General features: G+C 39.2%; 1 protein-coding gene across 1 annotated transcript in view; it reads right to left on the bottom strand.

The window, feature by feature from the left end:
- The window catches only part of LOC138760621 (cilia- and flagella-associated protein 69-like), a 147,947-nt gene that overhangs the window by 8,115 nt on the left and 113,797 nt on the right, over positions 1 to 26,035 (bottom strand). Inside the window, exons 17-19 of the mRNA XM_069931451.1 lie at positions 24,207 to 24,399; positions 15,934 to 16,071; positions 14,262 to 14,338 (exon numbers count right to left, since the gene is read on the bottom strand). Of these exons, the coding sequence (XP_069787552.1) occupies positions 14,262 to 14,338; positions 15,934 to 16,071; positions 24,207 to 24,399 (408 nt within the window). The remainder of the gene's footprint in view (positions 1 to 14,261; positions 14,339 to 15,933; positions 16,072 to 24,206; positions 24,400 to 26,035) is intronic.

The raw sequence follows: 26,035 nt of genomic DNA, 5'->3' as shown, positions 1-26,035 counted from the left end.
GGGAATGCCAGCCAGTTATAGGCTGGTGCAGCGATGACATCACTCCTGTCGTCAGAGGCAGGGAGAGAATATAAGCAGAGCTGGCAGAGCAAAAAGATCAGTGTTCAACCTCGACTCATCTGTGTGTATGTCGTTCTTACTCCACATTTTGTGATGATGAAATGGGGAGGGGCGTATTATACTGACTGCTTGCTATTGGCTATGGCTGTAGAGATCTCCACCCTACTGGTATAACAGATGGAGAACCTTTCCCACTGGCCAGTTTTGTCTGTTAATAAAAGCCCAGTATTGGAATGATACTTGACTGGTCCTTGTCTATGGCATATCAATTTTATTAACAGACAAACAATCACGGATACTTCCCTGAAACCTGGAAGACTCGAGAGAAATCAAGATGCCACCTGAGCTGGAGAAACTTTTCACCACTGGCTCCAGTGTTTTGAAGCATACATGCGAGTGAACAATGTTGTGCAAGACACAGCGAAAATGGATCAACTTGTGGTTCTTCTTGGAGAAATGCCCCTCTCCGTGGTCAGAGAGACAGCTGTCTACCAGAATGCAGTGAATCTCCTCAGGTCCTATTATGATATGCCACAGAACACATTGTTCACAAGACATCAGCTTCACATTCGAAAAAAAACAAACAGGAGAGAGCGAAGATGGCTTTGCACTCGCACTAAAAGGGCTATCCAGAGCCTGTGCTTGTGCTGCTGTCATGGTCGAAGCCCACTGAGAGCCCTTGATGCTGGACGCATTCATAAGTGGATTGGAAACGGGGTACATCAGGCAACATTTACTGGAGACCCCGGGCTTGACTTTTAATGCAGCTCTGCAACAAGCGAAGATCCTAAAGTCTACTCTACAAGGTGCTAAAGCTCTTGAGAAAGAGAGAGGTGCTGAAGCGGCACCCCCGAAACCCGCCCGTGGTGACAATCCGCTGCTGAGCGCCACTAAACCGCAGAATAAAAGCTGCTACAGAAAATGCTACTTCTGCGGTTTTGTGCTACATGTTCGCTCCCAGTGCCCCGCCCAGCAAGCCAATTGTGCCAACTGGTTATATGGTTATATGGTTATGCGGGAAGTGAGGGCACTGGGCCAGAGCCTGCCATGCATGAGAGTCCTCGCCTGGCTCATGCCGTGAGCTGAAGAATAAGAAGAAGAAACAATGCTCGAGTGCTACTGCTAAACAGGGGTACTGCCACAACATTGCTATGCTGATCTGGAGAGATCAGATCTGATTCAGCTAGCTCTTCTTCTTCTTCTTCTTCTTCTCCTACTTTTTCTGAAACCTCAGTGGAACAGGAGTTTTCCTGGGTGATAGAGTATGTCATAATCATAGGTAGAAAGTTCAATTCGCCAACGCATAATCTTCTCGTTTTTGATCTTGCTCCTCAACTTAGTGTTGAACATGTAGGTGACAGATTTTTGTTCAGTCAGCAAAGCAAATTTCCTTCCGGCTACAAAATGTCTCCAATAGCGAATGGCTTCCACGATAGCTCACGCTTCCTTTTCAATAGAAAAATGTCTCAACTCTGGCCCGTGTAATGTCCGAGAGAAAAAGGCTACTGGTCTACCAGCTTGGTTTAGTTTGCTGGAGCTGTTGGGGAGGGTTTAAACTAGTTTTGCAGGGGCGTGGGAACCAGAATGAGAGTGCAGAGAATAAGGCAAAAGGTCAAAAGCATGATGTCATGTATTCTGAGTTTGTAAGGTAAGACAGGCAGGGGATTTAACAGAAATGTAGTTAGTTTTCAATGCTAGGAGTGTGAGGAATAAAGGGGATCAACTTAGACCATGGATCCATACATGGAACTATGAAGTTGTGGGCATTATAGAGCCTTGGCTAGAGGAAGGGGAGGATTGGTTGATGCAGATACTAGGGTTTAGGTGTTTTAAGAGGAATAGGATGGGAGGTAAGGAGAGGGGGAGGGGCTTAGTATTACTGGTCAGAGACAGTATCACGGCTATAGAAAGGAAGGATGTAGCTGAGGGACTGTCTACTGAGACAGTGTGGGTGGAATTCAGAAATAGGAAGGGAGCAATCACTATAGTAGGATTCATTTATAGGCCACCCAAATAGCCCTAGGGATACCGAGAAGCAGATAAACAGGCATATTTTAGAATGGTGTGGGAAATACAGGGTTGTTATGGGTGACTTCAACTTCCTTAATATTGAACTTCCTGACTGCAAGAGAGATAGATGGGACTGAATTTGTCAGGTGTGTTCAATAAAGACTCCTGACACAGTATGTGGACCAGCCGACAAGAGGAGAGGCCATACTGGATCAAATTCTGGGTAATGAACTTGGTCAGGTGGCAGACCTTTTGATGGGGGAGCATTTTGGTGGAGTGACCACAACCCCCTGAGCTTTAGCATAGCTATGGATAAGGATAAAAACAGATAAAATGGGAAAGTGTTTAATTGGGGAATGGCTAATTATGATGGTATGAGGCAGGAACTAGCGAAAGTAAACTAGAAACAGATGTTCAAGGGTGAAAGTACAGAACTAACGTGGAGGAAGTTTAGGGACCACTTGTGCTGGGTTTAAGATAGGTTTGTCCATTAGGACAGGAAAAGAATAGGAGGAAAAGGGAACTGTGGTTGACAAAACAGGTCAGGCAATTAGCCAAGAGGAAGAAGAATGCATACATTAGATATAGGAAGCAAGAAACAGGAAGGGCTCATAAGAAGGCATTAGCACGTAGGATTAAGGAGAATCCCAAGGCTTTCTATGCATATGTGAAGATCAGAAGGATGCCAAGAATGAAGGTGGGGCTGCTAAAATATAAAGGAGACCACATATGCCTGGAGGCGGAGAATACTTTTCTTCAGTATTCACAAGAAAAGGTACTTGATTAGGGTGAAGTTAGAATAGAACAGGCTTGTGAGCTGGACGATGTTGAGATTAAGGAAGTGTTGGATCTTCTTAAAAATGTTAAGATTGCTAAGTTCCCAGGACTGGATATAATATACCCAAGAATGCTGTGGGTAGTGAGGGAAAAAATAACTGGAGCAGTGGCTATGATCTTTGAGTCCTCTTTGGTCACAGGGAGGTGCCAGAGGATTGGAGAATGTCATATGTTGTCTCCTTATTTAAAAAAGGAAATAGGGAGAATCGGGGGAATCAAAGATTGGTGAGTCTTAAGTCAGTGATGTGCAAACTAATGGAGAGGATGCTTAAGAATAGAATCTATGAGCATTTGGAGAAGAATAGTCTACTCAAGGATAGTCAGCATGGCTTTGTGAAGGGAAGGTTGTGCCTAATGAACATAATTGTGTTTTTTGCAGAGGTAACAAAGGAAATTGATGAGGCTAGGGCAGTAGATGAGGTCTATATAGATTATAGTAAGGGATTTGACAAGGTCCCCATGAGAAACTTGTTCAGAAAGTCATGAGGCATGGGATCCCAGGGAATATTGGCTGTGTGGATAAAAAAATTGGTTTGAATGTAGAAAGCAGAGAGTAGTAGTGGAATGAAAGTATTCTGCCTGGAGGTCAGTGACTAGTAGATTTACACAAGAATCTGTTCTGGGACTCCTGATCTTTGTGATCTTTATAAATGACCTTGATGAAGAGGCGGAAGGATGGGTCAGTAAGTTTGCGGGTGATTAGAGGAGTTGTGGATGGTGCTGAAGGTGGTTCTAGGTTAAAAAAAAAAGGATATAGACAGAATGCATAATTGGGTGGAATAGTGGTAGATGGAATTCAATCCGGATAAGTGTGAGGTGATGCATTTTGGAAGGACAAACCAGAAGGCTGAGTACAGACTTTTTTTTTAAATTTTTTATTTTTCACACCATAAATCACATTAGCCATGATATCTTCTTCTTTGGCTTGGCTTCGCGGACGAAGATTTATGGAGGGGGTAAAAAGTCCACGTCAGCTGCAGGCTCGTTTGTGGCTGACAAGTCCGATGCGGGACAGGCAGACACGATTGCAGCGGTTGCAGGGGAAAATTGGTTGGTTGGGGTTGGGTGTTGGGTTTTTCCTCCTTTGATATACACTTTGATATACACTGATATACGCCATGATATACACTTTTTCTTTTTCACACATATACAGTGACTTTTTCTCCCCCCCCCCCCCTCCTCCCAAGCCACCCCCCCACCTCATCCATTTTAGGTATACAATCTAGGTTGCATTAAGCCAGTCAGACAATGTTGTCATTCAACAAAAATACACCAGAAATTCTACTGAGTCCATTCTTTTCTTTCCTTCTCCTTCCATCAACTTAGGTAATGTTTGTCCCCGGTAGGTTTTCGCTATTGTATTTAATGTAAGGCTCCCATACTTGTTCGAATATTTCAATATTATTTCTTAAACTATATGTTATTTTTTCTAATGGAATACATTTATTCATTTCTATATACCATAGTTGTATTTTCAAATTATCTTCCAATTTCCAGGTTGACATAATACATTTTTTTGCTACGGCTAGGGCTATCTTAACAAATCTTTTTTGTGCATCCTCCAAATCAATTCCAAATTCTTTGTTTGTTATGTTACTTAGGAGAAAGATCTCTGGATTCTTTGGTATATTGTTTTCTGTTATTTTATTTAATATCTGACTGAGATCATCCCAAAATTTTTCTACTCTCTCACATGTCCAGATTGCATGAATTGTTGTTCCCATTTCTTTTTTACATCGAAAACATCTATCAGATACTGTTGGGTCCCATTTATTTAACTTTTGCGGTGTAATGTATAGTCTGTGTAACCAATTATATTGTATCATACGTAGCCTCGTATTTATTGTATTTCTCATCGTTCCAGAACATAATTTCTCCCATGTTTCCTTTTTTATCTTTATATTTAAATCTTGTTCCCATTTTTGTTTAGTTTTACCATTTGTTTCCTCATTCTCCTTTTCTTGCAGTATAATATACATATTTGTTATAAATCTTTTGATTAACATTGTATCTGTAATCACATATTCAAGGTTTCTTCCCTCTGGTAAACTCAAATTGCTTCCTAATTTATCTTTCAAGTAGGATCTCAGTTGGTAATATGCCAGCGCTGTATCTCCAGTTATATTGTACTTATCTCTCATTTGTTCAAAGGATAAGAATCTACTTCCTGAAAAAACAATTTTCTATTCTTTTAATCCCTTTTTTTTCCCATTTTCTAAAGGAAAGGTTGTCTATTGTAAAAGGGAGTAGCTTATTTTGCGTCAATATTAGTTTTGGTAATTGATAATTTATTTTATTTCTTTCTGCATGAATCTTCTTCCAAATATTGAGGAGATGATGTAATACTGGAGAAGTTCTATGTTGTACCAATTTTTCGTCCCATTTATATAATATGTGTTCAGGTATCTTTTCCCCTATTTTATCTAATTCTAATCTCGTCCAGTCTGGTTTTCCCCTTGTTTGATAAAAATCTGATAGGTATCTTAATTGTGCGGCTCTATAATAATTTTTGAAGTTTGGCAATTGTAAGCCTCCTTGTTTATACCATTCTGTTAATTTATCTAGTGCTATCCTCGGTTTCCCCCCTCTCCATAAAAATTTCCTTATTATTTTCTTTAACTCTTTGAAGAATTTTTCTGTCAGTTGTATTGGCAATGCCTGAAATAAGTATAGTATCCTTGGAAAAATGCTCATTTTAATACAGTTTATCCTTCCTATCAGTGTTAGTGGTAGATCTTTCCAATGCTCTAAATCGTTCTGTAATTTTTTCATTAGTGGATTGTAATTGAGTTTATATAATTGGCCTAGATTTTTGTTTATTTGTACACCTAGGTATCTTATTGCCTGCATTTGCCATCTGAATGGAGATTCCTTCTTAAATTTTGAGAAATCCGCATTATTCATAGGCATTGCTTCACTTTTATTTACGTTTATCTTGTAACCCGACACTTCTCCATATTCCTTCAATTTCTTATATAATTCTTTTATTGATAGTTCTGGTTCTGTTAAGTACACTATAACATCATCCGCAAATAGACTGATTTTATATTCCCTGTCTTTTATTTTTATTCCTTTTATATTATTATCTATTCTTATCAATTCTGCTAGTGGTTCTATAGCTAGCGCAAACAATAAAGGTGATAGTGGGCATCCCTGCCGCGTTGACCTGCTTAAGTTAAATTGCTTTGATACATGTCCATTTACTGTCACTTTCGCTAACGGTCCCTTATATAATGCTTTAATCCAATTAATATACTTCTCCGGTAAACTGAATTTTTGCAATACTTTGAACAAATAATTCCATTCTACTCTGTCGAAGGCCTTCTCTGCGTCTAAAGCAACTGCTACTGTAGGTGCTTTATTCCCTTCTACTGCATGAATTAAGTTAATAAATTTACAAATATTGTCTGTTGTGCGTCTTTTTTTGATAAATCCAGTTTGGTCTAAATTTACCATTTTTGGTACCTGTTCTGCTAATCTGTTTGCTAATAGTTTAGCTATTATCTTATAATCTGTGTTTAGCAAAGATATTGGTCTATATGACGCTGGTGAGAGTGGATCTTTCCCTTGTTTTAGTATTACTGTAATTATTGCTGTTTTACATAAATCTGGTAAGTTTTGTGTCTCATCAATCTGGTTGATTACATCCAGGAGGGGCGGTATTAATAAGTCTTTAAATGTTTTGTAGAATTCTATTGGAAATCCATCCTCTCCTGGTGTCTTATTATTTGGTAATTTTTTTATTATCTCTTGTATTTCTACTGTTCCAAATGGTTCTGTTAATTTATTTTGTTCCTCTATTTGTAGTTTTGGTAGTTCAATTTTAGTCAAAAATTCATCTATTTTCCCTTCTTTCCCTTCGTTTTCAGTTCGGTATAATTGTTCATAGAATTCTCTAAAGTTTTCCTTAATTTCTTTTGGATTATATGTAATTTGTTTGTCTTTTTTCCTTGATGCCAATACCATTTTCTTAGCTTGCTCTGTCTTAAGCTGCCATGCTAGGATTTTGTGCGTTTTTTCACCTAGTTCATAATATTTCTGTTTTGTCTTCATTATATTCTTCTCTACCTTATATGTTTGTAATGTTTCATATTTTATTTTTTTATCCGCCAATTCTCTTCTTTTAGTTGTATCTTCCTTCATTGCTAATTTTTTTTCTATGTTTACTATTTCCCTTTCCAACTGCTCTGTTTCCTGATTATAGTCCTTCTTCATCTTGGTTACATAACTTATTATTTGCCCTCTAATGAATGCTTTCATTGCGTCCCATAGTATAAACTTATCTTCCACTGATTCCGTATTTACTTCAAAATACATTTTTAATTGTTTTTCAATAAATTCTCTAAAATCCTGTCTTTTAAGTAGCATGGGGTTTAATCTCCATCTATACATTCTTGGAGGGATGTCCTCTAGCTTTACTGTCAATATTAAGGGTGAATGGTCCGATAGTATTCTAGCTTTATATTCTGTTTTTCTTACTCTATCCTGCATACTAGCTGATAACAAAAATAGGTCTATTCTTGAGTATGTTTTATGTCTAGCCGAGTAGTATGAGTATTCCTTTTCTTTTGGGTTTTGTTTCCTCCATATATCCAAAAGTTTCATTTCTTGCATTGATTTAATTATAAAATTGGTTACTTTGTTCTTCCTGTTAATTTTTTTCCCCGTTTTATCCATATTTGGATCCAAATTTAGGTTGAAATCCCCTCCTATTAGTATGTTCCCTTGCGTATTAGCTACCTTCAAAAAGATATCTTGCATAAACTTTTGATCTTCTTCGTTAGGTGAATATATATTAAGTAGATTCCAAAACTCCGAATATATCTGACATTTTATTATAACATATCTCCCTGCTGGATCTATTATTTCCTCTTCTATTTTAAATGGCACCTTTTTACTAATTAATATAGCCACTCCTCTTGCTTTTGAATTATATGATGCTGCTGTTACATGTCCTACCCAATCTCTCTTTAATTTCTTGTGCTCCAATTCAGTTAAGTGTGTTTCTTGGACAAATGCTATATCAATTTTTTCCTTTTTCAGTAAATTTAGTAGTTTCTTCCTTTTAATTTGGTTATGTATTCCATTAATATTTAAAGTCATATAGTTCAGCGTAGCCATTTTATATTTTGTTTATCTTCTCTTTCCGTTTTTCCATCATTACCTTTTCTCCTTTTCCATTTCTGTTTTCTTATTTTCAACTCTTTATGACAACATTCCTACAACATCCAACATTTTCCTTATTCTCCTATTCCTATCTTCTTTATCCCCAATCTCCCCTTCCCCTCCTGAGTTGTCCTTTATCCCTTGTCGGACAACCACATCTCCCCTCTCCATTTGGATTTGCGAATCCACTCGCAAGCGTCAACTGATTTTGCAGTGACCGCTATTTCCCCCCACCCAGCCCCCCCAGAAAAGATTTCACTTTTCATATGTCACAAAGGTCACTCTTTTAATTCCCTCCTTATTCTCTCTATTCCATTACCTTCCCTTATTAATTCTTGTCTATACTATCTATATTTTTCTCTAAGTACAGATACATTCAAGTATGCACATTGTCTCTATTCACTCTTATACCTCTTTACCCGCATACATATCAATCGTGATCATTTTTACTCTCATTACCTGTCTTCATCCCTCAGTCTATTTTTGTCTTTACCCACATACATATCAATCGTGATCATTTTTACTCTCATTACCCGTCTTCATCCCTCAGTCTATTTTTGTAATTGTTCTGCAAATTTTCGTGCTTCTTCTGGATCCGAGAATAGTCTGTTTTGTTGTCCTGGAATAAATATTTTCAATACCGCTGGATGCTTTAGTATAAATTTATACCCTTTCTTCCATAAAATCGCCTTTGCTGTATTGAACTCTTTTCTCTTCTTTAGGAGTTCAAAACTTATATCTGGATAAATGAAGATTTTTTGCCCTTTATACTCCAGTGGTTTGTTGCCCTCTCTTACTTTTTCCATTGTCTTCTCCAGTACCTTTTCTCTTGTAGTATATCTTAGGAATTTTACTAAAATAGATCTTGGTTTTTGTTGTGGTTGTGGTTTAGAGGCCATTGCTCTATGTGCCCTTTCTATTTCCATTTCTTGCTGTAGTTCTGGACATCCTAGGGTCTTAGGGATCCACTCTTTTATAAACTCCCTCATATTCTTGCCTTCTTCATCTTCCTTAAGGCCCACTATCTTTATGTTATTTCTTCTGCTATAATTTTCCATTATATCTATTTTTTGAGCTAGTAGTTCTTGTGTCTCTTTAGTTTTTTTATTAGATTCCTCCAATTTCTTTTTTAAGTCTTCTACCTCCATTTCTGCTGCTACTGCCCGCTCTTCCTTCTTGTCCATTTTCTTTCCCATTTCTGTTAAGGTCATATCTATTTTATTCACTTTCTCTTCGGTGTTGTTTATTCTTCTTCTTAAATCATTAAATTCCTGTGTTTGCCATTCTTTAAATGACTCCATGTATCCTCTAACAAGAGAAAGTATATCCTTTACCTTGCCTTTCCCTTCTTCTTCTAATTCACTGTACTCTTCCTCTTCTTCTTCCTCTAGGTTGGCCATCTGTTGTTTCTTTGTTGCCCTTTTCTTCTCTTCTTTCTCGTTTCCATTGTCTTCTGTGGTCTCTTCTTGCTGCAGGTGTTCTGCAGCTGTCGTTGCCGGTTGTGGAGATAGACTCCCCAGCTGGTCCCCCCTCCCGTCGGTGTGTTTTTTTTCATGCACGGTTGTGCACTTTTACTCGGCTCTGCGAGCCATTTTTGTAGTCCTATTTCTACCGACCTGAGGAAGCGGGCTTCTCTCTCCACATCGGGCCTCTTCGGACAGGTAAGGCCTTCTCTTTGTTCCTCCATTGTCTTCTCTTCCTCTCTTCTTACCGTTGATTTTGATTTTTCTTTTTTTGTCGCCATCTTCTTTCCACCTTTATACTCACTTTTCTTTAACTTTTATTTCTGTGCCTTTGTATTTTCTCTTGTTTTTCCCGACTTTTCTGGAGAGGGCTGGAGTTCACCGTCCGGCCACTACTCCATCACGTGACTCCTCCTCTGAGTACAGACTTAATGATCAGTAACTTAGGAGCGTGGATGAACAGAGGGCCTTTGGGGTCCAAATCCATACATTCCTCAAGGTCACCCCATAGGTTGATAGGATAGTTAAGAAGGCTTATGGGATGTTGGACTTCATTAATAGGAGGATTGAGTTCTGGAGTTGAGGGGTCATGTCACAGGTCTACAAATCTCTGATGAGACCACTGTATTGTGTTCACTTCTGGTTACTTCATTATAGGAAGGATGTGGAAGCTATTCAGAGGGTGCAGAGATTTACCAGGATGTTGTTTGGATTTGAAAATAAGTCCTCTGAGGTAAGGTTAGCAGAGATAGGACTTTTCACTTTGAGAAAAAAATTGGATGGATACATGGATGAGGAATTTAGAGGAATGTGAACCAAATGCAGGCAGATAGGACTATTATGAGAGGGACATTTAGGTTGGCGTGGGGAAGTTGGGCCAAAGGACCTGCTTCAATGCTGAATGACTCTATATATCACAAATTACAAAGGTCCAATTACCAATTCCTGTGGAACTCCACTGCTCACATGCATCCAGTGAGAACAATATCCTTTCACCATTACCCTCTACATTCTCTAGGCCAGCCAGTTCTGAATCTGAACCATCAATTCACTGTGGATGCTATGCATCTGTACATTTTGAATCAACCCATCAAGAGGAACTTTTGAAATGCCTTACAAGAGTCCAAGTAAACAACATCCACAACAACCATTTTTATCAGCTGCTCAAAAAACTCAATCAAATTTAAATGATCTTCCCCTCACAAAGGCATGCTGACTGCATTAATCTGACCATACATTTCCAAATGTGTGTAAATTCTATTCCTAACTATTCCTCCAGTAGTTTTCCTACCACTGATATTAGTTTCACCAGCCTATCATTTCCTGATTTATTTCAATTTCCATTCCTGAAAAATGGCACATCATTGGCAACTCTCCAGTCATTTAGAACCTTGCCTGTTGCTAGTAAGGAAATAAAGCCCTTCATTAAGGATCCATCAATCTCAAAAAAGGTTAAAGATCTGGAATTGGAGATAGCACAAATGGAAAAGGATTATCAGAGGGTGGATATGGAAGAGAAGTATAAAACGTGGGGAATAAGAAGATCGAGTACAATACACTGCAAACGTACAGGATGGAAAAGTTAATTCTAAGATCTAGACAGCAGTACTGAGGTGGGGGAGAAGGCCCACAAAGTTTTGTCTTGGCAGGCGAGAGTGGAGAAGGCTTCCAGAACGATTCAGACAGGAAAAGGCAAGATTGCATACAAGCCAAAAGAAATAAATGACATATTTAAAGGATTCCATGAAGAACTTTATATATTGGAGAAAGGGGGAGGGTCCGCCAAATAGACAAGTTCCTGCACCCATTGGGACTTGCCAAATTTAGGACAGGAGGAGCAGGAGCGGTTGAGTGCCCCGTTTACTAAGGATGAAATGGACAGACTCTGGGCTCTTTACAGGTGGGAAAGTCCCTGGGGAAAGATGGCTTCCCCACTGAGTTTTACAAGGTGGATCAGGTGGCTGAGATGCATACCCTCCCGGAATCTTTCTCAACAACAATCATTATGATAATACTAAAAAAAGACAGGGAAACCTGCCTCATTGCTGAATGCAGATTACAAAATTATTGCAAAAGCATTGGCAAACAAGGTGGCGAAACACCTGATGAAGTTAATGAACCAGACCAAGTGGGTTTCGTAGAAAAGAGGCAATCGGCGAATAACATAGATAGACTGTTAAGTGTTGTACATCTAGCATAGTCAAGGGTGGACTCGGGAGTGGCCATAGCTTTGGATGTGGAGAAGGCCGTCCACAGATTGGAGTGGGATTTTCAGTTCAAGGTGCTGGAGAAATTCAGACTGCCACAAATATTTATTAATTGGGTTAGAAAGCTCTTTACCATACACCTCGAGCCAAAATTATTACAAACAGGCAGATATCTCCAGTGTTTTCCTTGAACAGGCCAAGTAGACAGGGTTGCCCTTAGTCCCCAGTGCTATTCATACTAACTATGGAGCCACTGGTGGAGGCCATTCGGCGGGATCCAGACATAAAGGGGTTCAAGGTGGGCCAGGTGGAACACAAAGTCAGCATTTTTGCTGATGATGTGTTAATATATTTGATAAATCCCAGGGGGTCGTTGGCTGGGCTGAGAACCATACTGGAGGTTTAGGAGAAGGTTTTGTGGTACAGAGTACATTTGGACTTGAACGATGTTATGCCTCTGACAAATGGGGATTACAATCAGTATCAACGTGACAGTGAGTTTGAATGGTCGAGGGAAAGCATAAAATACTTGGGGGTGGTGGTCAAAGTAGATAAAGACATGCAATTTATTTAAGCTTAATTATATCCTTTTTCTCTGATAGGTTGAGGAGGACCTGGTCAGATGGAGAACTCTACCCATTACATTGATGGGCAAAGTTAATTGTGTCAAAATGAAGGTGATGCCAAGGCTCCAATATCTTTTCCAGTCATATCCATTGCATTTTCTCCGGGGGGGTGGTTTAAAGGTGCTTAACAACTATGTCAGGAAGTTTCAGTTCAATGGGAATGTGGCTAGAATTTCCATGGAAAAGTTAACATGGGATTACAAATTGGGGGGGGGGGGGGTTTAATAAGTATTATTTGGCATAACAAGCAAAATTTATCATCTTGTTATTTGAGGGAGAGGGGGGCCCCAGCGTGGACGTAGATTGGGCTGCATTCGTTAGGTGAAGAGATAGTCAAAGGAATTATTTATAAATGGATGTAAAACTACTCTTAAAGAAAACAGATAACCCTATCCTAAAACATGTACTTCAGAAGTGGAAAAAGATTAAACGATGCATTGGATAGTAGGTGGAGATATCCCTCAAAATGCCCCTGACTCAGAATAATTTTAATTACTCTGGGTTATAAGATCCTGGACACCTGGTACCAGTAGGGGATCAAGTGTATTGAGAATTGTTACAAATTGGGGGGGTGGGGGTGCAGGGCAATTTCTTGTAGCCTTGGACAGAATATTTCACGTGCCTCACAGTGAAGCACCCTGACAAGATACTTTCATAGAAAATGTGAAGGGACACAGATGACATTAACATCAACTTCTATGGCATCTGTTAGCAAACCCCCTCCTGCTGTCTCTCTTTGACCCTATTCCTATGTCTCCCTTCCTCCATCTCCCAACCCCTCTCTCCCTCTCTTTCTTTCCCTATCCCTCTGTATCCTTTCCTCCAGTTTTGCATACACAGAGCTAACCCCTCCCTCAATCAATTTTCAACTTTTCTCTCTTGCCCCCTCTATCCATGTCCACCTGTGACCTCTTGGCTGTTGGCCTGTGCTCCTCCCACTGCCCCTTCCCTCTCCCCCCCAATTATTCAGATGCCTACCTGCTTTTTGTTTATACCTTGATGAAGGGCTTAAGCCTGAAACATTGATAATATTTCCTCAGACTTCTGAGGAAATGGAAGTGCTGGTGTATTTTCTTGTCTATTGTGTTGGTGTGGGAGGACCAGCCAAGTCATTGGGGGCATTTACACCTTGGAACCTAAAACAGTCTATGATCTCCACCTCATTACTGTTGATGCTATCCAGTAAGTTAATTCTGCTCCTTTTCCAGAAATCTATAACAAGCTTCTTGGCCAAGCTAATGTTGAAAGAGAAGTTATTGATCTGTCACCAAGCCATGAGTCCCTCAGTCTCCCTTACATATCCTGATCGTTGTTAGAGATACTGCCAAAGACGGTGGTGACATCTACAAGTTTATAGATGGAGGCTGAGCAATAATTCTCCTCATAATCATGAGTGTACAGAGAGTACAATAGAGATCTCAGTACATAGCCACAAGGTGCCTTCGTATTGAGGATGATTGTGGAAGAGATATTGTCACCAATCCTCACTGACTGCAGCCTGTGGGATAAGAAATCATCAATCCAATTGCAGAAGGGAAACCAAGACTAAGGTCATTGAGTGTGGGGATGAGTTACCATTATGTTCATGAGAAAACACTTCCAGAATTGTCAGTCACAATCATTGAGTTTAATGGGAAATGTTGCAAGATGCATTTCTGGCATGAAGCAAGAACTCATTACCAAATAGAAAATTACCCAAGCATCCACCACAATTTTTTGGTATAATTAATACAGCTAACAACTTAAATTCCAAACTAATTTTACTTTCTAACCTTAATCAAATAATGAAAACTTCTAGAACAATTTCAACATTATTTTTGCATTATAAAACTTGTCTTTTTTGTCATGTATTAACGTTCAGTAAATTTTCAGTAACTTTAAAAAGAACTCACCTTCAAATCTAAGTAATGATGTACAATAGCAAGTGTGACATAATCATGTGAAGATAATCCAGGAAGATCTTCAAAACCTTGTGGAACATGTTTTGCAAAGCATTATAAATTATTTTAAACTGTTACTTTTTTTAATGCACATTTATGCTTGAGTAATATTCATTCTTTTGCAAAATGCTTCAACATTGTTCTGTATTAAAAGCAGGATTACACTGTCCGGTGTTTTCAATGTTAAATCTACATTCATGATGGGTAATGTGATACTCAATCTGCACAAGTTTAAGTTTTATATTTGCCCACTTTCATAATGAACTTTGGGTTTTAGTTATTTTTCCAAAAGAGCCTTCACATGATGCACATTGTATAAACTAGTTTGTTAATGAAGAAGTTTACATGCTTTTGATGATCTGTAATTTGAATATTTTCAAATATCAATTTATTTTTATTTACATCAAATACTTAATGAACGTAATAGGCTCTTAATACACAAAAGTTCTGGAGGTCACGCAGCGCCCATAGGAGACAAAGATTCTGCCTCTCTTGCAGAATAGAGAATCTCAGGGTTATATGTGATGTCATGTATGGATTCTGACAATAAATCTGAAATTTGAATCTGAGAAATATAATCAATGTTTCGGGTTTAAGCCCTTCATCAAGGTATAAACAAAAAGCAGGTAGGCATCTGAATAAAAAGATAGGGGGGGGAAGAGGGAAGAAGGGGCAATGGGAGGAGCACAGGCCAACAGCCAAGAGGTCACAGGTGGACATGGATAGAGGGGGGAAGAGAGAAAAGTTGAAAATTGATTGAGGGAGGGGTTAGCTCTGTGTATGCAAAACTGGAGGAAAGGATACATAAGGATAGGGTGAAAGAGAGATAGCAGGAGGGGGTTTGCTATCAGACGCCACAGAAGTTGATGTTAATGTCATCTGTTTGGAGTGCGCTCAGACAGAATATGTGGTGTTTTCCCTCAAATTTGTGGAGGTCACAGTTGGGCAGTACATTAGACCATGGATAAACATATAGCATGGGAATGGGGCAGGAAATTGAAATGGGTGGTCACTGGGAGATCCCTGATATTACAAAGGACAGAGTAAAGGGCCCCAGTCTGTGCCCAGTCTCTTCAATGTAAAGGAGGCCACAATGCGAGCTCTGGATGCAGTAGATGATCCCTGCAGATTCACAAGTGAAGTGTTTGAGGCACTGAATGGTGATGTGGGCACAAGTATAGCAATTCTTGTGTCACAGGGGTGGGCACCAAGGAGGCGATTAATGGGAAGGGATAAGAGGACAAAGGTACCCTGGAGGGAGTGGACCCTGTGGAAGGTGGAGAGGGGAGGAGGGCGAAGTAGTATCTAGTCATGGGATGATGTTGTAGGTGGCAGAAATTGCAGAGGATATGTTGGAATCATAAGCTGGTGGGGTGGTAGGTAAGGACAAGGGGGATCCTATCCTTGCTGACTGTGGGGGCAGAGGGGACCAGGGCAGATGTGCAGGAAATGGAGAATATTCAGATGAGGGCTGAACTGATGGTAGTGGAGGGGAAGGAGCAGATAATCTCAGATGATCTTGCATGGAAGACCTTGTCCTACGAGCAAATACGATGGTATTACAAGAAAGGAATAGAAATCTTACAGATGACAGGGAGTGAAGAGGTACAGATTGCACTCTTACCTAATTTACAGAAAATGGAATAAATCTTTGCCCTTGGATTTTCATAAACATCAAATACTGCAGGACTTAGGTAATTGGCTGGCAACGTATTTAGTCCATGTTCTTCCTGAATATTCCCAAAGAGAGGATTTTTGGCATCTAAATTTGTTAAAAATACAGATTGCAATATAAAATATTGCTACATTTTCTCAAAATTACATTACATGTTCTGTATATACATTAAACAATACTGTATAACATGTTACATTTATGACTCATGTGCTCAGTTTTACGTTGTTTGGTGTGCAAACAACTGAGCTAATTTGTACTATTCTGGAAAAAGCTTCTCATCTTCTTTGTCCCCTTCTAACGAAAGTAAATGTTTTCCAGAAGCAATTTTATAATTTTATCTGGTGGACCTCTCATTCAAATATTTTTTGAGAATGATAGAAATTCTGGTAATATCAAACTGTCATACTAATTTCATGTAATATCTTTTACAAATTAATTGCTAGCTGTTCTTATAAAAGCACTGACATGTTTGGCAGTGATTCTTTCCTCATGGAAAAAGTACACAAAAAAAAATTTTGATCTCGACTGTAAATATGCAAGTCACTTAAGTTCATTTAGGGTGAAAACAAAAGCTCAGGGAATTTCCACTTCAAAGCTGTAAAATGGGAAAAAAATGTTTTTTTTAAAAATGTAGTGCAATAATTTTCCAGCGGCAAAGAGGAAGGACAGATCTCCTGCCCATTTTCTAACATCAAGGAGATGCTTGAGGATTTTCATGAAAAACCAAGAATTTCTAATTTTATGCTATCAAAGGTATAGTATCAGTTATCCAAAGCTGGCTTTCTGGCATTTAAGAAACCCCTAAATCTTTAGAGAGAGGAATTAAGCTATGAAGGGATTAGATTCTATTTGTTTACAAGTAGAATTACTCCCCTGGAACTGAAGCAAAAGAAAATGTTTCACTTTTCTTTTGGATTTGGAAGGTCAAGTATTTAACATAGAGCAGATGTGGGTCCACCTTTGGCAGAAGTGGAAAATCAATAAATTTAGGACCATAAGTATAAAAGGCATGCATAGCAGAGAAGTGCAAATTGAAGCTAGAATTCTTTAGCTTTTGCAATTATGGAGATCAAGTGTTTGTGTTTAGTAAGCTTACACTGGCCATTTGACTGCAACAACTACTTAACCTACAAATTTATCATGGAAAATAAGAAAATTGCAATATCCACTTCATTCAACATTCCTAATTGAGTGGATTCTAAAGTTCAGTGAATGCCAAAACCTGATGTGTAATCCTCACTTTGGACATGGCAATAGTCTTCTACAGGAAAGATGAACTTCTTTAGTTGAGAAGCAAACATATCTGAGCAGCTGCTATCTGATGCCTCAAGGACGATATACTGGGACAATTAAATCTTTCAGAGACACTGTATTCATCAAATTGTATATATAACGATAATAATAACACCAGCTTTTCAGAAATTCCTGTGTATTGTGTGCAGTTCTGGTCACCATACTAAAGGATTGAAATGGCTGTACTGGAGAAAGCACTGATGATATTCACTGGGATCTTGACTTCGGTTATAAGAGATTAGATATGTTTGGAACAAAGGAGCTGAGAGGTGACCTGATAGAGGCATAGATAGGTAGATCGTCAAAACCAAAAGAGTATCAGTTTGAGGTGAGAGGGAGGATTTAAATGGAATTTGCGGGGATTCTTTTTTTTTAAAAATATACACACAGTAGTTGATATCAGGAACTCACTGCCAGAGGAGGTGCTTTGAATCACTTAAAGAGAGACAATTAGAAATGTGGATGTAATGCAGGTAAGTGGAATTTTAAAAAAATAAGGAAACCCCCCCCCCCCAGTGCATTCTTTATGAATGTAAAGAACAAAAGGTTGAGTCATGTGAGGATTTGACCCATCAGGGGCATTAGTGGATAAATGTGCATGGAGTCAGAGATAGAGGAGATATTAATGAATACTTTTCTTCAGAATTCATCAGAGAAAAGGAACTTGGCAATTGTGAAGATGACCTGGGTAGGCTGAGGCGCTAGAGCACGTGAACATTAAGAAAGGATGTGTTGCAGCTTTTGAAAAGCATGAAGTTAGATAAGTCACCAGGACTAGATGAGATTTACCCAAGGGTACTGTGGGAAACGAGGGGTGGGGGGGTGGAGATTGCTGAGTCACTGACGATGATCTTCGCATCGTTACTGGAGTCAGAAGTATCGTGCCATATGTCTAAAAAAATATTGGAGAGTTGCAAATTGTTCCCATGTTCAAGAGAAGGTGTAGCGATAACACACTATATTATAAACCATGAGTCTGACTTCAATGATGAGCAATCTATTGAAGAAGATCCTGAGAGACCAGATTTCCAAGCATTTACAAAAGCATAATCTAATTAGGGATCAACAAGTCAGCAAGCCTTCATCAGGACAAGGTTGTGACTCATGAGCCTGATTGATGTAATAAAGAATATTGAAGAAGGCAGAGTGGTGGAGATAGTGGATATGGCTATCAGTGAGGCATTTGACAAGATTCCTCATGTTCAGAAAGTAAAGACGCATGGAATCCAAGGAAGCCTTGCTTTATGGATACAGAATTGGCTTGCCCAGAGAAGGCAGAGGGTGGTTGTCGATGGATCGTATACTGTGTGGAGGTCAGTGATAGAGTAAGTTATTATGTCAGCACAATTCTGTGGCCCGAAGGGCTGTGTTGTGCTATAGATTTCTTTGTTCTCTGTTCTAGTGTAAATAGGCAAAAATGTTGAAGGGCCCAATTGAGTGTTGTGAAACTCTAATTCTGCCCATAACAACTGTAAAGCTGCATAAAGTTACCTGAAAGAAGGGAACACTAAAGCAATTTAAGTTTTTTGGTGATGGATTGAACCATTTTCTATAGTACTTCTCTTGAACACTTGAAGAAGAAATTGGCTTTTTAATGTCCAGACCATTGAGGTGATTTTTAAAAAAAAATATAATTTAAATGTAGACATACAGCCCAGTAACAGGCTCTACTGGCCTTTGAGCCCATGCAACCAATTATACCCAATTGACTAACAACCCCCGTGCATTTTGAATTCTAGAACTTGGATAACTTGAAATTCCTGATAAAATTAGAAAAGTACAAGTTCAAGGTCTATCCAAGATACTTGTCAGTTTGGAGAAAGACTGAATAATTACTATTGACAATATATTTGAATTAAAGATTAAATTGAATTCTTTATCTGTTCATGTGAACATCTGTTATGGAATTCTTAAAAAAGAATAGTAGTTCTCCAAATACTCTGGCCAAAATTCCACTAAATACTGTTGATGTCTGTTGGATGGACTTCGGTGCGCACAAATTGGTTTAAGTTTTGTTTACATAATAATGCTAACACAGCTTACATTTAAATTAATTAATTGAGGAGCACTTTAGGATCCCCTGAAGTCATGACAACATATTAGCAAAATTCACATACTTTCCCTCAATTTGTTTTCATAAAAGTAAATGATTGGTTTAGAATGTCCTGAGTACATAATAACATGAGATAAACTGGAAATAATACTTTATGCTTGAAAGATAACTGAAATTAAATAGAATTTTACACTAAAGCAAGTCTATTTTGAAGTCCTTTCATCTAAAATTGATGTAAAAACTTCACAACTGAGATTTTAAAACCAAGCTACACAACTGGAAGAACAATATCAAAGTTCCGGTTGAAAATGTAGGAAAAAAAACATTTGTACCTTGGTAATTAATTTCATCTTATTGCTGCAAATAATTAGATATTTGTACATTAGATAACATAACAGATGGAGTAGCTTTAAAGAAGTTCTGGCCAATTACTTTCATTTTAGTGTGATTATATCACACAAGAATAAAATATGGTACATTTCACTTTACATCCAAAATAGAGTTTCATTGACTTTTGGATTGAATTTTGGAAGAATATTCTGCTACATTTATGTTGTCTATTGGTAATGACCAAGAATGAATTTCAAGGCAGTAGAGTTATTACTTCTTCACAAGATAAATGTACAAGACATTTAGAACTGGAAGTACACTAAACTCTTTTGTAATTCATTTGCTTTCAAAACTGAATTTTGCGCTAATCTTTGCTCAGTTCTTTAATCTTCATGATATTTATTTCATAGCACAGATTTTATTTCTGAAATAAAAACAGTAAGTGCTGGAAAATATCTGTGGAAAGAGAAAGTTACCATTTCAGATGGATCTGGGAACTGAAAAAGAGAGAAACGTGCTAATCTCTGTAGCAGAGAGGTGGGAAGGATGAAGGATGGGTGGAACAAAAGAAATTTAATTTGTATCTCTGAAAACTGAGTTGGAAGTGCAGATCCTTCTACCTCTCAAGGAAATTCACCTTTGTTATCCTGACTGTGGTCTACATCCCTTCATAGGCAGATTTTCAACTAGAACTGAGGGATCTGCATGCTATGGTTAAAAAAACATCCTGATGCCTTCTTAGTCAGCTCTATCGACTTCAACAAGGCTCCAAACTATATCAGCACATCTCCTACAACACCCAGGGATCACACAATCTCGACTACTGCTACACTACCATCAAGGATGCCTGCCACTCTATGCTACACTTACATTTTGGGAACATGCACCATCTGGCTGTGCTCCTCCTTCCTGTATACAGACAGAAACTGAAGAGTACAGAAGCAGCAGTGAAGACTATGGTGATGATCTGGAGAGGCAGAAGAGCAGCTTTGTGACTGTCTGGAGTTGGTGGACTGGACAACAATCAAGGACTCAGTGGTGGATCTGAATGAATATACCACAGTGGTTACTGACTTTATCAGAAAATTCAAAATTCCTTTAGTGTGAAGTGATACATTTTCATAATAGGGGAGATTTTTAAAGGGGATTTGCAGGAAAAAGTTTTTATACATAGAATGGTTGATATTTGGAACATGGTCCCAGAAGAGGCTGTGGAGTCAGAGACATTTTACAGGCACTTACACAGATAAGGCATAGGAATGAAACCTAATGCTAGCAAATGGGATTAGTGTAGATGGGAACATATTAATATGGATGTGATACGCCGACAGGCCTGTTTCTGTGCTATACAACATTAGTGATGAAAAGCAACTAAACCCTCACCTGCCCAAATACACAAATAATTCTTTAGTTATATCACTGGTTGATTTTATTACAATTTTGAAAAGAAAATTCTATAATAGAAGGCTATTAATTTATTGATCTTCTGTTGTGATTCATGATGTTTCAATACAAAATCTTCAATAACTGAGCAGCCATTAATCCAGTCTCCCCTTCTTTTAAACATTGCTGGTAGTCTCTGGCATAACATGAAGGTGTCATGTTACTGTTACTTCTCTTCTTTGGCTTCTCTTTAGCTTGGCTTCGCGGACGAAGATTTATGGAGGGGGTAAAAGTCCACGTCAGCTGCAGGCTCGTTAGTGGCTGACAAGTCCGATGCGGGACAGGCAGACACGGTTGCAGCGGCTGCAGGGGAAAATTGGTTGGTTGGGGTTGGGTGTTGGGTTTTTCCTCCTTTGCCTTTTGTCAGTGAGGTGGGCTCTGCGGTCTTCTTCAAAGGAGGTTGCTGCCCGCCAAACTGTGAGGCGCCAAGATGCACGGTTTGAGGCGATATCAGCCCACTGGCGGTGGTCAATGTGGCAGGCACCAAGAGATTTCTTTAGGCAGTCCTTGTACCTTTTCTTTGGTGCACCTCTGTCACTGTGGCCAGTGGAGAGCTCGCCATATAACACGATCTTGGGAAGGCGATGGTCCTCCATTCTGGAGACGTGACCCACCCAGCGCAGCTGGATCTTCAGCAACGTGGACTCGATGCTGTCGACCTCTGCCATCTCGAGTACTTCGACGTTAGGGATGAAAGCGCTCCAATGGATGTTGAGGATGGAGCGGAGACAACGCTGGTGGAAGCGTTCTAGGAGCCGTAGGTGATGCCAGTAGAGGACCCATGATTCGGAGCCGAACAGGAGTGTGGGTATGACAACGGCTCTGTATACGCTTATCTTTGTGAGGTTTTTCAGTTGGTTGTTTTTCCAGACTCTTTTGTGTAGTCTTCCAAAGGCGCTATTTGCCTTGGCGAGTCTGTTGTCTATCTCATTGTCGATCCTTGCATCTGATGAAATGGTGCAGCCGAGATAGGTAAACTGGTTGACCGTTTTGAGTTTTGTGTGCCCGATGGAGATGTGGGGGGGCTGGTAGTCATGGTGGGGAGCTGGCTGATGGAGGACCTCCGTTTTCTTCAGGCTGACTTCCAGGCCAAACATTTTGGCAGTTTCCGCAAAGCAGGACGTCAAGCACTGAAGAGCTGGCTCTGAATGGGCAACTAAAGCGGCATCGTCTGCAAAGAGTAGTTCACGGACAAGTTTCTCTTGTGTCTTGGTGTGAGCTTGCAGGCGCCTCAGATTGAAGAGACTGCCATCCGTGCGGTACCGGATGTAAACAGCGTCTTCATTGTTGGGGTCTTTCATGGGTTGGTTCAGCATCTACTTCTACTGTTACTGCACCTATGGTAAAGGCACAGTATGGTGGCAATGCAATGGTTACACTATCAGAATAACAATGCAAAAATCTGGTCTAAGAATTCAGGGACATGAGTTCAAATTCTACCATGATAGCATCTGAGTACTAAAGCATTTGACAAATGGGCTGTTAATGATCTATCTTGGTTTCCATCTGAGCTCTCCATCATCTCACACCAATCTTCACAACGAATTTGATTAACTTCATGTATATCAGGATTAGAGAACCCTGGATGACAAGGAATAATGAGATTCTGGACAGGAGAAAGAAGGAAGAATAGGTCAGATATAGGCCAGGTATCAAACGAATCTCGTGAGCATGAGAAATACAGAAATATACTTAAGAAGGAAATCATCAGGGTAAAGAGGGCATGAGTCTTGGCAGATAGGGTAAAGGAGAATCCTATCAAGTCAGTTCTCATCCTTTGTGACTCCAAAAAGAAAAAAAAAATTCTAATTTGTTTCTAAAAGCATGTTCAACTGTGGAAGGATAGATCCAGATATTCTATTACAAATACAAATAATTTGCAATTTAATGGATGATTGGTGTCCTTGGACCTCTGGTTCTCAAAAACCTTTATCCTATTCCTTGAATAACTTCTGGACCATTTGTAATTTTTTTTCAGACAGATTAGCATGATAAATTAACAACTCCATTAACACAGAGAACAGTACAGTATAGGAACAGACCCTTGGCTAAAGATGTCTGTGCCATCCCCATTGATCAATTAAACTGATTCTACCTTCCTGCACATGATACGTATTTCTGCATTCCTTGTATATTTGTGTGTCTGTCAAAATGTCTTAACCAATGAAGGAAAGAATGCCAGAGCTATATGCCTGCACCCAAAGATTTCTCTGCACATTAAAGGTCCTTTAATTGTACTGTATCTTTTTCTCTTACATTTGATCTCCCAACACCTCACATTTGTCTGGATTAAACTCCCTGACATTTCTCCAATTGATTTATATTCTGTTGTATTCTTCAATGGTCTTCATAAATCTCTATCAACATTTATGTTGTTTGCAAACTTTTTAATTTACCCAGCAATATTTTCATCCAAATCCTTATGTGCAACAGAGATACCTGCACTGATCTTTTAAAATACCATTGGCACAGACATTAAGTTAGAATAATAGTCCTTAACTTTCTTCTATGGACAACCAATTCTGAATCTAATCTACCATGTCTCCATGGGTCCCATGTGTCAAAATCTTCAGGATCAACTTAACATGAGGTATCTTGTCAAATGCCTTACTGCTGTACATGTAGACAACATCCACTGCCCTACCATTATTAATCATCTTCGTTACCTCCTTAAAAATCTCTATAAAGTTCATGAGACATGATCTGACCCATGATATGATGACTATCCTTGATAAGACCATGCTTTTTCAAATGCAAATCCAATCCCTAAGAATTTCTCCATTGCTATTCTACTATTGATGTAAGGCTCACTGCTGTATAAATTGCTGGATTATACCCATTGCCTATTTTAGACAAAGTAACAAAATAGGTAACTTTTTATAAGTCTATTAAGACAGTAAAATGTGAATTTCTTCAGGCATGTATTTTTCTCTCTTAATAAATTTTGTTTTCAAATAAATATTGAAAAATGTTAAAATAACTAGATGAAAGCAAGGTTGATCTCAATTTCCTGCCCTGTTTTCATGGATTCCATTGAAATCACTATTGAAGAATGATTGAGGACATTTTCAACATTACTGATTTTATTTCCAAACACATTTACCTAAAATCCTTCCATGTTCATCCCGCTTGACTCGCATGTTTTTCTCTATGTGCCTCCAGATATGCAGAAGATGGCAAGGTGCTGTAGAATCATTTTTCCCACGCCACACTTTCATGTGATGTATTACTTTGGAATTGTCGCATAAGTCAAGCAATGTCCCAAGTATAACATTGTGCATGTGCTCTGAACTTGACTTTTCAGGAAAACATAAAAAATTTAAATTGAAACAGTTCAAATAGTAATATTTAACAGCAAATTAGCAGAAATTTCCCCAAGGTTCAGTGTGTCTGATTTTGTCATCATCAATAAACAAGTTTAATTATATAATGATATTGCATTTAAAAGAGCATACTGTACAATGGCATGAGTCTAAAAAACACTAAGAGTCTATATGGATCTTGATGAGGTCTACGACAAGGTTCCACATCAAAGACTGGTGGAAAAGGCAACTTAGATGCTGCAATGGAGAGGCTGTGGCCACCATATGGTGACGCTGCTGCGCTCCTATTCAGAGGACACATCGCATGCCAATAAAGGTCAAGACTCACCCCAAGCCATCAAGGTGACCCTTGCGATTGGTCCATCTAAATTACCAGGGGCTGGAATCCAGACAGCCTGCCTGGACTCAGCCCTGATCTTCACTCAATTGGCCCAGATGAATCACCTAGGCTGACCCCTGCTGAGCCTCTGCACTTGGTTTCGAGCCATTGGCCACAGCAGCCAACGGAGCCCAGCCTGCCCCGAGTGATTGGCCCCCAATACTGGCTGCAGAACTATAAAGGACTTTGTCCCCCTTTGTTCTGCCTCTTTTGACCCTCGTGACACTTAAGTATCACCTTTCACACTGGATTGGGGTGAGTCCCAAGGTTTGGTAGCTAGAGCCATGTCCGTACTGGTCAAGGGGTGGGGGACCGTAGTACTACCTTGATTCTGGCTGTTGATTCTATGTGTACTTAAGTAATTTCCTAAGTTTCTGTCTGTTTCACCCTCGTTATCCGAAGTGTACATGTACTCCTTGCGTATTGTCTGTATGTATAGGTTCATTTAGCATTTCGACCCTGTTGCATCCCCAAAATAAATTTGTGCTTTGTACCTTTGTGTTTCTTAACCTGTGGGATCCACACGAACCCTTACAACAGATGCAATTTACCTTGGATGCAATTTGCCAGGTTACCTTGAATCCATGGTAAGGGAAGTTGTCAAATTGCATCCAAAATTGGTTGGCGACAGAGGGTGACGGTGATAGTTTGTTTTTGTGATTGGAAGACTGTGACCCATAGTACACCACAGGTATTAGGGTAGGGACAATTACTGTTTGTTACATACAATAACACTTTTGATATGAATGTAGGGGGTATAGTTACTAAGTTTGCAGATGACATGAAAATTGGTGCTATTGTTGGTAGTGATCACAGTCTTACATTACAGGAAAATCTTGATCAATTGGTAAACTGGGCTAAGCAATGGACGATGGAATTTATTCTTGAAAAGTGTGAACTAATACACTTTGAAAATACTAAAATGGGTAGGCCATGTTCCACAAATGGTAAGATCCTGGGAGGTAATACCAAGGACCTTGGTATTTCAATGATCCCTGAAGGTGGCAGCATACAAGATAAAATTAATGGACACTGACTTTCATTCGCTGGGAAACTGAATATAGGATGTGGTACAACTATATAAAACATTAGTTAAGCTGTAGCTGGAGTATAATGCTCTAGTCACCGCACTACAGAAAGTACATTATTACACTGGAGAGGGTTAAAGAAGTTTAACCTGAAATGCAGTGTTTCACTTATCAGGTGAGACTGGATAGATTGGTTTGATTT

The sequence above is a fragment of the Narcine bancroftii genome, chromosome 1 (assembly GCF_036971445.1).
Source record: "Narcine bancroftii isolate sNarBan1 chromosome 1, sNarBan1.hap1, whole genome shotgun sequence".
NCBI classification, from domain to species: Eukaryota; Metazoa; Chordata; class Chondrichthyes; order Torpediniformes; family Narcinidae; genus Narcine; species Narcine bancroftii.
The sequence above is the reverse complement of the archived record's forward strand: the minus strand, read 5'-3'. Positions and strand labels throughout refer to the sequence as shown.